The sequence below is a fragment of the Protopterus annectens genome, chromosome 7.part0, assembly GCF_019279795.1.
Source record: "Protopterus annectens isolate FY-2018-M chromosome 7.part0, PAN1.0, whole genome shotgun sequence".
Classification (NCBI taxonomy): domain Eukaryota; kingdom Metazoa; phylum Chordata; order Ceratodontiformes; family Protopteridae; genus Protopterus; species Protopterus annectens.
In genome coordinates, this window is record NC_056739.1 from 633,277,307 (window position 1) to 633,291,006 (window position 13,700).

Genomic DNA, 13,700 nt, shown 5'->3' on the forward strand with positions numbered 1-13,700 from the left:
ACTATATGTATACCATTGTACTAACTAATTATTGTTCATAGGTTCATAGATTAGTACTAGGCTAACTGCCCTTGTGGGTCATTTTAAGCCTAGCCAATTATCTCCTGTGAGACTCAAACCCTGCACCTTGTGTTTGTAAGGCAAACACCTTAACCATTAGGCCAACCTAAAAGTAATGCACTTTGGCTTTTACCAGTTAGGGGTAACCACAGTGGATCACTGGTCCGCAGATTGATTGGCAGTGGAGTTTTACATTGTCAAGTTGCCAGCCTGGGGCCCAGCCTTCCCAGAAGGCGCACACACTTACCTGCATGTCTTTAAAGCTCACTTGACTGTAGGGAAGGACATGCAGGCCTAATTTACAGTTTGGTGTTTTGCACTGCACTTTTTATGTTTACTTTTGGATCGAGTTTGCCTATGCATGCAGCATTAATCAAATCTGTTCTCTTCAGTTGCATCATTGAAGGAGTGGCTTTGTTTAAGTACATTAACCCAATAGATGTACAGTAGCAAGCACTGCCCAAACCCCACCCATCACCCAGGAGCAGAGTGATGTCACGGATCATTCATGAATAAATATTTTCTAGTGTTTCCCATCCTCATGAATATTCATTGTGAGCAGCCAAATTCAAGTCCCGTAATTAACTACAAAAGCAATGTAATGTGGGATAATTGTAGAAATTAACTAAACTAACAAATTTGAGACATCCAGCAAGTCCTGGAAAACCCGGACATCATGTTAACGGATTAAAGTCGTTACAGCCCCTTAGTAACACAGTTCACATTTTTAGCTACAATCAGCTGCTAATGCAAAGAAATATTTTCTAAGTCATGAAATACTGAAATTATAGCAGTTGCCTGAAAAATGCAGCTAGAAATGTGCATGGCAATGTGAAATGAGACTTGCATTCATGCAGATGCTTTTGAGAACTCAGTATTTGATGTTTATAAAACAGGATTAACACTCCCTTCATTAACTAATTGCATAAACTGCAATTGTGTAGTCCAAATAGCACTCCATTTCATAAATCAATGAACAAAGCAGTTCACTTACCTGAAGCAGCAGAAATGAGCAAAGATGAGGCACTGGAGAAGCAATTCTTTAGTGGTCTGTATTTCATACCTCTTGTAATGCATAATCCAACAAAACCTTGCAATTCCGCCTGTCCACAAAGGTAAGGAAACCATTGTTCTCACGTCTAGAGCCAAAGTTAATAATGGTGTTATAGAGAGGAGAAAAGTAGTAAGCTAGGTTTTATTATTGCTGTGTCCCCAGCACTTTCTGTGCATCTTTGCTTACTATTATTTGATTAATAGGCAGATGCCTTGGTTCACCACAGACACATACTTTTTTTCCCTTAGCAGGAGGACAAGCCCCCCTGTACCCCCGCTGGCTTAAATAAACCAACTCCAAGATCGCACTTCATTGTGAAAGAAGGTGAACTACAGTTACACAATGAATATTCAAGATGTCAGTGGCAAATCTGTATGCCATGTCAGTCGTGCATATCGCATCACCTGGTTCTGCCTTGTCAGTCATGCAGGGCATGCCCATTCCTGCGTGAAACAGCTTCTTGGTTAATGCACTTCAACAAAGCCAAAGGAGTACCCTCATTAGTAATTTCAGACTCTACTTGTTGCAATTTAAGTTTCTGTTTATAGTAGTTCCTGAAACGTAAAACAGACATGTTTATTTATAGGTTACATCTTTCCATACACAAACCTAAAGGAAGTGCATCATTCCTTTTTTGTAGAATGAACGATCATGTCCCACTCACTTCCGCACTGTTTTTTTGTGATGTTTTTTCATCTATTTAAACTTTTACATAAAGTTGTCTTGTATCTCAGGTAAACACTAGATGTTGGTACCAGACTCAGTGCTTTATCATCTGTATTAATGCTGCTGATCTTCAGGATTTTGTTTTTCACCCTGTGCATGTTATTCACACCAGTTATATCTGTCTGCAGTTGTGGCAACTCATATGCTCATAGAAGTGATAGTTGAAACTTATTATTTGTATTCCAGGCAAGCACTTTTGCCTGTGGTCATAATTTTTCCATATTTTGTACAGGAAGCAGCATGGAGGCAGTGTATCTTCATATTGCAATCAGACATCTGTTTAAATAATGCACAAGTAAGGCATTGCTTCGTGCATTTCATTTCCCACTAATCTCGCTCAGTAAAATTTAACCTTGCACATTGTTTTATGTTGTGGATTGCTTTGCTTCCAGTAAACACCAGCAATAGATATCTGCGCGCACGCAGTCTTGTCCAGGAAATCATAGATGAAAACATATGAAAGTTTCTGCCATACCACTTTTTTTTTTTTGAATAAGCATGCAAGTATATGTTAAAACTGCACCTGCTGTTTCGCACGATATTGCTTTGTATTGCTTAATGCTTATAGTTATATTTGGGAGGCTAACTGGTTTTCAATAGGCACTGATTTGTTTTGCAAGTACCAGTGCAGCGATGTTAACCTGTTAGCAATGGCTGTATTTAGAGCTGCTGTTATCTTTGCAATCAGAAAGTTCATGTTAATTTACAGTCTTGTATTCTAACATTTTCTCAAGGCTGAGGATGTACCACATATCCGATACTAGTCTGAAATGTAAATCACAGAGGATTTATTGAGATGGTATAGAATGCTGGATATTCTGTCTTCTAATTTTGTAAACATTTGTGTTGCTTCCTTAATAACCTCTCACTGGCTGTATGCCAAGCCATTCAGTTGCAAAAAAAAAAACTTTTACTTTTTCAACTGCTAACTTTATTTTTTGTTGGATACAGTTATACCACGGTGTACCATTTACTTTAAGGCAAAGTAGGAACATGGTAAAAAAACATCTTTTAATGTATGTGTTTTAAGTAAAATGTCATAGTTTCTGAATACATTTATATAATTAATTTTAAATAAATTAATTTGATATTGTAAGCCAAAATGTATTGTATATTAAATCTTAGTTTAGTTTTGAATTTTTTCTTTGCGAATATTTAAATACATTTTCCATTTGGCCTGAGAGTTTTGTTTACTATATGTGATTTTACACAGGAAGGTTTTTCCTCCATTATTTCATTATCTATTATAGTTTTCAAATATAATCCTAGGTTTGTTAGGGTAACATAAAATGTGAACAACAGTGTTCATATATATACATCCATATATAAGTTTTGGGAAGAGACTGTGCTGTAGTTTGTATAATGCTATTGGTAAAAAAATATTTTAACAAGAACCAATCAGTCTTCAGATTTGATACCCACGTATCTCTTGCAATAAAAAAAGTTCACAAGAAACTTGGTACATTATATCAAAGCCACCAATTCCTAACCAAGGCGGCTAGAATCTCCATAGCCAATTCCCAGCTAATCTCCACCCTACTCTATGCATCCCCCATACTTACCAACCTTGGATAGACAGACCTACACAAGCTGGATGCTTGTTACAACAAAATTGCTAAATTTGCCACTGGAACCTCCTACCGCAGCCATCATTGTATCTCCCTTAAAGAACTAAACTGGCTAGAACTCCCACAGCTCCTTCACTTTATTCAAGTCACCCTCGCTCATAAGCTTATTAACTGCCCCCTTAACATCCCTTCAAACCATTCTTCAACCCTGTCAACCCACTAGGTCCCTAAGATCAAGCAACAAAAATCAACTTACTGTTATCAAACCCAAACCCTCAGCAGGAGAAGCCATATTTTCATGTACCATATCTAAACTTTGGAACAGTCTTCCACCCTCTATAATTACTCTACACTCCAGCAGCCTTTTCAAGACTGTGCTGAAAAAATTTGCACTGGCTTTGTCTTTGTTCTAATCCAGACTAACAACCCCCCACCTAGACTCTTAACCCAACTATACTACCGCCACTACTAACCACAGTCAGAAATAGCTAGCTGTCTTTACATACTTTAACATCTTGTCTGACAACTTTGTTACTAATATTATAAACGACAAGAAACTATCTTAACTTGCAACATTTACTGTATATACTGTTGATAATCAATATCTTGTTATTGTATTAAAGCTAACAATCTGTAATGTTGTTTACTGTTGCTGCAACTTTGTATCTCTATTTATCATGTACATGATGTGGTGCTTTTCCTCCCGGGCATCTTCTAAAAAAGGACCTGCTTCCAGTCGGAATTTCTCGATAAACAAATGTAAATATAAAATAATAAAAATAAATACATTACATTCAACAGGTAGTTACAAACAATGATGGGAGGGTCAGGGAAACCTGACTGAAAGAAAATCTGGGAGGTGAAAATTAGAAAAATGTGTTTTATCAGCAATTACTTGACCATCTCCTTAACAACAAACTCTTATCCAAATCGCAGTATGGTTTCAAGCTAAAATATAGTACTACTACCGCACTCATTAGCTTCACTAACACTGTTAACCACCTCAAAAATGACGGTCAACTTGTCGCGTCTGTCTTCTTCAATATATCCAAAGCTTTCGATACAGTGTCCCACCAAGTACTGCTCACCAAACTGTTAACTTACAACCTCAGTGTAATATCCCTTACTTGGTTTCACAGCTATCTTTCCAACAGTCAGCACTCTACTAGATGGGAAAACAAACTGCCCCCATCCATCTCTGTGGGAGTACCACAAGGCTCTATCCTCAGACCCTTGCTCTTTATCATATTTACTAATGAACTTAGTTCCTCCACCCAACTAGCCACTATTGTTCAGTATGCCTATGATGCATCTCTTATCTGCTCACTCCAACAACTACAAACACAGGAATCTCTCCAAGACGTAGAAAAAATACCTAACCAACCATCAACTTATTCTCATCCCCCAAAAAAGTAAGCTTATGGTCTTCTGCAACAATAGAACTAAAATTAACCAATCCCCCCTCTCCATCTACTCCTCCAGTGGTGCAAGAATCGAACCAGTCAGACTAAACTCCTTGGTGTAATAACAGATGAATGCCTAAAATTCAACAAACATATAGCAATTACAATTAAAAAAGTTCACATTAAACTTGGCTCACTCTATAGAGCCAAACCTTTTTTAACTAACTATACCAGACTTTCTACAGCCAGATCCCTCCTGTTTTCCACCCTCCTTTATTGCTAATAAGTCTTCACCAGCCTGCGTAATACTGATTCAAACAACCTTGAGAGCTGCTATAACAAAATAGCAAAGTTTTCCATTAACCAGCCCCACAAATCCCACCACTGTACTGCACTCCACCAACTCAACTGGCTTGAACGTCCCAATCAAGTTACCATTGCATATATCATTCACAAACCTGATCAATACCCTGCTCCCTCCAACTGAAACCTAATACCAACTCCAGGTCCCTAAGATCATCAAACTGCTCCTAAAAGTAAAAAAAGTCCAAAAACTACTATGGTGCCGGTCTCTATTCAAATAAAATATCCAAATCCTGGAACCTGCTCCCCCAGTAAATACTTAACCCCGATAATCGCAAATTCAAATTACTCCTAAATGAACACCTTACTAACCACTGGCCATACTCTTGCACTCACCCAGACTAAACCCTCTAACCTGACTGACCCACATACTAACAACACATAAGTCCTATCCTTATACTTCACTGGCTGTGCTCTTGCACGCACCCAGGCTAACCTCTCTAACCTGACTGACTCGCATAATAACATCTCGTATGTCCCATCCTTATACTTGACTAGCTATCCTCCTGCACTTACCCAGGCTAACCCCTCTAACCTGATTGACCCACATACTAACATCACATAAGTCCCATCCTTATACTTCACCAGTGTTGCTCTAACTCTCATGTGATATCTTACTTTGTATTATATATACATGTACTTCCAAAAAAAAACTTCTTTAAAAAAAAATTATTACCTTGTAATTATATTTTCTATGTTCATTGAAAATGTATTTTCCACCATCATGTATGTAACTTTCTTATCTTTTTATATTTTCTATGCTCGTTGAAAATGTATTCTCCACTATCACATACGTAACTTGCTTATCTTTTTCTGCCATCACTGTTGTTGTTGTTCTCTGATACTTCTCTCCTTGGGTCTCCACTGAAAGTGGGTCCCTGGCCTAGTCAGACACTATCCAGTAAACAAATGTAAATAAATAAGTCGGTAGAAAAACAATGGAACTGATCCCCAAAGCTTAGAGTTTAGTCCCTTATTTGAATATTCATGAAACAGCCATGAGGTCCACAAAAGCCCACTCCTGGAATGGCTGTCATACCCAAGGTTACTGTTATACATTCTTGGCACTGAATTTTAGGCCATAACACTGCCACCAGTCATTAGTTTGTATTGGGCCTTCTTGGGGATGTCTTTGGGGGATTCTGTGTATGTGTTTAGTTTGCAATCACTTGTGAACTTGGTCATCCAGAGGCCAGTGATATTAGACTTTACTTCAGGGAAGAAAATGACAAAGGAGCTGCCCCAGCACCAAGCATTTGCTAATTCTGCTAGTGACTGACCTTTTAGCAGTCTTCTTGGGATTTATCTTTTAGCTGGCTGACTGTCTACTGGGTGACATAGGTGTTTACACCTAATCTCGTGATCTTGTCTACAGTGTTCAAGTGAAGGGTCAAGGTTGGCCACATGCCAATGGTGCAGTGGTTAGGGTTGTCACCTCACAGCAAAAGGTTCACCATTTCAATTCTCGTCTGGGGTGCCTACTGTGTGGAGTCTGCATATCCTTCCTGCATTTGCGTGGGTTTCCTCCTGGTGCTCAGGTTTCCTCCCACATTCCAAAGATGTGTGGAGCTTTTCTCCCTGGGCCTCCTCTGAAAATGGCCTCTGTCCCAGTCAGATTTTTGCGGTTGTTTTTCTTCTTTCGGCTTTTAGGGGTCGCCACAGTGGAACTCCAGTCCGCTAATGATTGGCAGTAGATTTTTACGGTGCCAAGGTGCCAGCTCAACACCCAACCTTCAATGAAGGCACGCCCATTCATGCATGTCTTTCGAATGCCACTCGACTGCAGGGAGGACATGCAGACTCCACACAGAAGGCGCTCCAGCAGAGAATCGAACGGGAGAACCTCTTGCTGTGAGGCGACAACGCTAGCGCTGCACCACCGCGGCTTACACATGTACTACACAAATCTATTCTATCTAATCATGAAATCCATCATTCATTTGATGTGGTACCACTGTTATATTTTTAAAACTGGTGATAATTTTACCTAGAATATGAATTTTTTTTTCTTCTGATTTCATCAAATTTTTATTCCAATTTCTTTATGAAGGACCGCTTGAAACAGCAATTGAAAATCTGTAACTTTAGGTTCTATTTACTTTTTTCATGCTGTAGCTAACATTCTCCAAATTAATAGCATTTACACCTGATAGTTATCAGAATATTATATAAATTATTTACTTTTTGTCTTTTTATGACTGGGAAAGTTTGACTGAGTCAACATCTCATTTTCAATGGAGGCCCAGGGAGAAAATCTCCAAGATTCAAAAACATTTAAACAGTTGAGTAATTATTTCCAAGAGAAGAAAGCCCCACAACAGATTAAGTAGTTTACGATGAGATGAGAAAGGCTCCACAAACACCCATACAAAAACATTTTACAGTAGCTGACGAGCAGTAATATACAAGGTGAAAAAATCCCCACAACAAATAAACATTGACTGAAATACCTTTACAGAAATATTAAAATATAATACATACTGCAAGTAGTAATACAAACTGCAGAAATTGATAGCTTATGTCAAGCATGCTAATACATAGTTCTTCAAAATACTGACTATATTTCTAATAATGTATGAAGCTGAAAAAAAGAGTTCTGCTGCCAGAATAAGCAGAGGAATACAATGAAATGAGCAGGACAGAAAATTAGGGACATGGAGAAAGAGTTGATTATGACTATTAGAGAGACAAAAATGTTACAGAAGGGCATGAGAGAGGAAAATAAATAGTAAGTGTTGGCTGAAGAGATAGGACAGGATACATTAGTAGTATGGTATCATTAACTTGAGAGCTGCTTTTGATATTAGGCCATAATACCTGCTAAGATGTGGAGATGCTAGTGAAATAAGAGGGAGAAAAGCATAGTTCTGAGTATTAAAGTTAGTGAGTAGGTGGTTGTGCATCTGTAGACTTTCCCGGTAAACAAATGTTATATAAGTAAATATTGCACAAGTCCTTTCCTTATACTTCACTGGCTATGCCCTCATCCATTGCTTTGATTGCTTAAAGTCTACCAAGTTGAGCAGGCATGACCTGCCCTTCACTAAATCAGACTGGGTTAAGTGCAGTGACTGAAGGTTTTCAATGTCATTATTTTATGATAATTCTTTTGATTGCTTTACAAATGAGACGAGTCAATCTTATAAGTCGGTAATTACCCTGGTCAGTAGATGACCTGCCCTTGTGCAGAGGGATAACAGCTGCAGTCCTACATTCATTTGGCATAAAGTCTTTTTGGAGGCTATGACTAAATAATTATTCTAGTGGGCCTTTCAGGTCATATTTCCTGCTTTCTATGAGGACTCGTGGGATAATATTGGGACCCATTGCAGTATTTTTGGCCTTTTAGGGATCATTGAGAATCTATTCCCTAGTGATAGTTATACTTGGGCTTACTTTTTGAGAGGTCTCAAGGGGAGAAAGCAGGATAAAGTTGGAGCAGATTTTATTCACCAGTAGATCTACTGGCTAGGTATAAGTAGCTCAATTTAAAATTAATTTAGCATATTGTGTATTGCCTTTGAGGTTGTTGGCATAGCTTATGAATGCCTTGTGTTTGTCTTTAAGCTAAGAGGCTACTTTAACTTAATTAAATTTTGCCAGCGTGTCACTTAATAGTAGATTGTTTGCCTTTGAGTAATTCGTGAAAATTCCAGCTCTGGCTAATGTCCCAGGTTTTATTTCAAAGGAGACAGCTTCATGATCTGACCTGATCTGTGAGGATGTTACACTGTGTGTGTGTGTGGGGGGGGGGTTGCAACCTTCACCTTTGCACCTCTAGTGTGCATAAGGACTAGCTGGAATGTTTGGGTCTGTGAATTTGGTGTATTGTAGGATTCCCAGTTTATAGTGGTGTAGTTGAAGTTCCCCATGAATATGCATGAATGTGATATTTGGTTGACTGGGCAGTTACTTTAGTCCATTTAATTACCTCACTGCTTATGCTCATAGAATCTGGCTCACCAATCTAGAGAGAGGGCAGCCTGGCTGGGAGGTTGTGTATACAAATAAATGTATTGGTAACCTTACCACAGAAACCATTACCACAGCTGCAGAAATGGCCAAGTCCCTTACAACCAAGTCCTACTGCACCACCTGCAAAAGTTGTAGGTCCAGAGCCGCACTGTTTTAGCCATAGTGCACCCCCAAAACAAATATATGGACCATGACCTGACACTGCATTATATTATCTCTTTTGCCCTTTCACACTGATTGTCTTTTGCTTACAGTACAAGGGCAGAGTAGCTGTTAGACTTCACTTACATGGTAGTCTGTGACCAGCTTCAGTGTCATATTATGGCAGTCAGTCCCACAGATGTCCATTCACACAGGTGCTGGTGTTCAGCACAAAGCATCCATGCCACGTCACAGCAGGCAGATCACTATCCTTGTGGGACTAATCTGGCCAACAAAAACTAAATAACATAACACATTATTTCTCTGTCCTTTATGCCTCTCTGCTGCTCTCAAAGAATTGCTAAACGTTTACCCAGTTTACAAACTAATGTAAATATTGTGCCATTACACTCTGTTTACTAGAGTGTACATACACAGTCTAATCAGAAATACTTGTGTTATTGCTTTCATATGTCTTTCTTGCTAATGAAATGTTTTGAATTTCATCCAGGCTCATCCCGAAGTTGGGCATTGCTGATCAGCACACTACCACAGTAAACAAATATTTCACACGCGCGCGCTCACTGTGTGTGTGTGTTATTTATTTTGTATAGGGCCTATAATAAATGAAGCTCTACCCACAATTACAAACAGATAAGAGTTCATACAAAATACTAAACAAGGTACCATACCAGCAGCAACACAGAGTTACGGCAGGATTACATTGTTACAGTGAAATATAATCTGCAAAATAACATTTATAAAACATTAAGAACACCTAAATTAGACCAATAGCAAAATCCTGTAAGAGGCATTAGTTTATGCAAATGCAGCAATGGTTCAGTCCGTCACTCAACCGACAAGTAAATGGTTATAGCAAGTGATTAACACACTCAAGTGTTACATTACAGAGACACACAGTGGGCCGTGAAGGTGCTAATGAAGGTATAAGCAAACAGGAGAAAACATGTGCATACATTTACAAAATGAACAAAGGCACAGCAGAGATCAAAAGCCTAGCCAGTTAGCATTGTTGATGAGCAATACAGTTAAGCCATCACTGTCTTCTTCTTCTTTCTGCTTTTCCCAGTTAGGGGTCGCCACACCGGATCATCTCTCCACTCATGATTGGCAGTGGAGTTTTTAGGATGTCGAGTTGCCAGCCTGGCGCCCAACCTTCCACGGAAGGCACATACACACTCACACCTAGGGCCAGTTTAGAGTGTCCAATCCACCTACTGCATGTCTTTGGGAGGAAACCCACACGACCACAAGGAGAACATGCGGACTCCGCACAGAAGGCACCCCAGCTGAGAATTGAACTGGAGAACCTGTTGCTGTGAGGTGGCGACGCAAACCTCTGCACCACCGCGGCCGCCTAAGCCATCACTGTCATGGGATTAAAATACCATCATTTTAGTGTATTTTTCTGCTTTGTGAAAAGAGCTTGTAGACTTGGTTCTTAATTTCACGTGATGTTGGCTCAGTATGCACTATATACTCAAAGTCTAAGGAATAAATAATGCCTCTGGCCCACTGATCAACATACTACCAATCATCACACTGAAATGCACAACATTTTTTATATAAAAAAAAAAAGGCAGCATAACCTTCACAGCAACACAAAGATCTTACTTGGCAAAAAGGCAGACAGATGAACTTGAAATGGTGCCTTAGTCAAAGGATTGCATGTCACCTAACCCCATAGTTTCCACTGCTGCTCTTCTGTGCGGAGTCTCCAAAGCTAGTTACGAAAATAAAATTGCCAAAGATTTCAAAGACAACCACAAGGCATTCTATAACTATGTCAAGAATCTAAATGGCAATGCTCAGATCTGCTCTGAGCTAAAACAGAATGGCATTAAATATACTGATCCCAAGGATATTGCCAGTATCCTGGTAGGTCGATTCAATGCCAACTTCACCCCCTAAATGGCCCATCTCAATACCGGAAGATTGCCAAATTCCAGTAATAACGGCCACACAGGTAATAAACGCACTCTACACAGCTAGGAATACAGCATCCATGGGACCAGATGACATCTCGGGCTGTGTACTACATGAACTACAATATGAGCTGGCACCTCACCTAAGTGTCATGTTTAATCATAGCCTCACCTCAGGTTTCGTGCCCATGGTGCAGAGCTACAGTTATCCCTCTCCACAAGGGGGGATCCACCTTGGTTCCCGGAAACTACCGTCCCATCAGTCTGACGAGCCTCATCTGCAAGGCCATGGAGCGTATTATCATGGAACTTATAAACAAAGACATTGGCAACCTTCAAACACTGGACCCCACCCAGTTTGGGTTTGTATTTATTGCTGCAGTGTGATAAGCAAATTAGTAATGATCATTTACCACATATTTGTTTCGTAGCAGTTGCTCATAAAACAGTAACCAAGAAATAGGAAAATCTAGTCTACCTTCCTTTTCAGCATTCTTAAATGTATATGAAAATTAAACTGGAGTTAAGATGTCTAATTTTGTGACTTAAAATATTGGTGTAAACTCTGCATATTACAGGAAGTGTAACTATAACAATGTATGAGATTATCAGGCTTTTATACTCTTTGAAAACGTATGAGCTGCACTGTTACAAGAAGTTCAAAATATATTTCCAGTTCTAAATTATATAAAACGTGATGCACCCTGTCTAAAGTATAATTAGTTGTGTTTAGTGTAGAAAGGAGTCATGTCATTTCCCCTTGATTATAATGGAGTCATTACTGTTTATTTATAATTTACTTACTGCTTTGGTTGGCCAGTGTAGTCCAACTGGGTTGCCCCTTTTCAGTGGAGATCTGGGGAGAGAAGCGCAGGCAATTTTAAACGAGAAGGAAAAATACAAAGCTTAAAGTTGCAAAATGGACGTACAATAACTGAAAGGCAGCTATGCTAGAAAACATCTGCAAGCACTAAAATATATTGTCATAATATAGGTTCATAGATTAGTACTAGGCTAACTACCCTTGCAAGCCATTTTAAGCCTTGCCAATTATCCCTTGTGAGACTCCAACCCTGCACCTTGTGTTTGTAAGGCAAACACCTTAACCATTAGGCCACCTTCCCAATCCCAATATAGTAATGCAAGACAATTTGGTTTGTAAAATAAGGTTTAAAATGTCAAATTACAATTTTATATATTTGGGTTGTAGAAATAAGAAAAAGTTGGCATGGGAGATTTAAGTAGAAAGGAAGAGTGATTGTGATAGAGTAGAACATAGAGAGTAGGTGTAGAAAGGTGAATAGTGTGTACATTTGTTAGGTGATCTAGAGAGAAAAAAGTTGTGTGTTTGAGTTGGAATTGTGCTGGAGGGTGGTAAGTTGAGACAATAGAAGTGGCAGTAAGGGCAAAGGGTTAGAAGCCAGTAGGAAATTTACATTCAGGATTTGCTTTTTTGAGGTGTAGAAGGGTAATGGAGGTATGTAAGGGCCAAGGTAGTCTAGCCTGGGTGGGGTGGGGTGGGGTGTTTCAATAGAGATAAGTGTCTTTAAAGTGCTGTTTTAGCAAGCTTTTAATCCGAACAGGTTAGTTTATTGTCTGATGGTGGTAAGGATAGACTTCCAGATTTTGGAGACCAGTACAAGGACAGACCAGTTGAGTTATGGGTTTAAGTTACGGTTAATAGGAACTTGTCTACAGAGTGTAGTGATCTTGCAGTGGTGAAGGTTCCACTGAGGCTTGAAGTGCAAGGTAATTTTGAAGTCTGTAGATTTTATTATGAACAGTTTCCCAGATGGGTGACAGAGATAGTGTAGACATTCTAGCTAGCTCAGTGCTTGCTATGATAGAGGAGTAAAATTTTTAGTGGGTTTTCTTAATAGCTTGTGGAATTTGAATATCCAGCTTTAGGTGGTTATCTATAATGGCACCAAGTAGTATTGTGTGAGACACGGTTTTGAAGGAGTATTTGACAAGGTTCTGCAGATGTTATTTTTTGTATAAGATGGTAAAAAGGAGTAACTTGCTTTTCTTAGCACTTAACTAGTACCAGTGGGAATCAATGCTCCTTCACGGTTTGTAAACCTTATTGTGGTCCTAGAGTAGTTAATTAACAGCAGTGTTACCCTGGACTTGTCTGCCTGAGAGACATTATTGCCTTAGACTATTACACCTGCTCATATTTTCTGAAAATTTTTGAAGATGACCGTTACCTGTTACAACTTCGGAAGGCAGATGCTGTGCTTTCATGGATAAGTTACCTGGGTATAACCACATCAAAGCCACAGAGGAGGAAGTCTGTAGAGATACAACCAGTTGTTCACAGCAAAATAGTTGCTCCTGCGAGGTGGAAGAAATTTGTGCATGAGCCATATATTATTATTGTTTTCACTAATGGAGACCTGCTAAGGCCGGCTGTTAAAATACCTGTACCAAAATACATTGAACAAGACTGGGAATGGATTCT

At 39.2% G+C, this 13,700-nt stretch overlaps 1 protein-coding gene across 1 annotated transcript in view; it reads left to right on the plus strand.

Moving 5' to 3' along the window:
* Positions 1 to 1,032: 1,032 nt before the first annotated feature.
* The window catches only part of LOC122806073 (calcium and integrin-binding family member 2-like), a 721,503-nt gene continuing 708,835 nt past the window's right edge, over positions 1,033 to 13,700 (plus strand). Inside the window, exon 1 of the mRNA XM_044076312.1 lies at positions 1,033 to 1,175. Coding sequence (XP_043932247.1) covers positions 1,033 to 1,175 — 143 coding nt within the window. The remainder of the gene's footprint in view (positions 1,176 to 13,700) is intronic.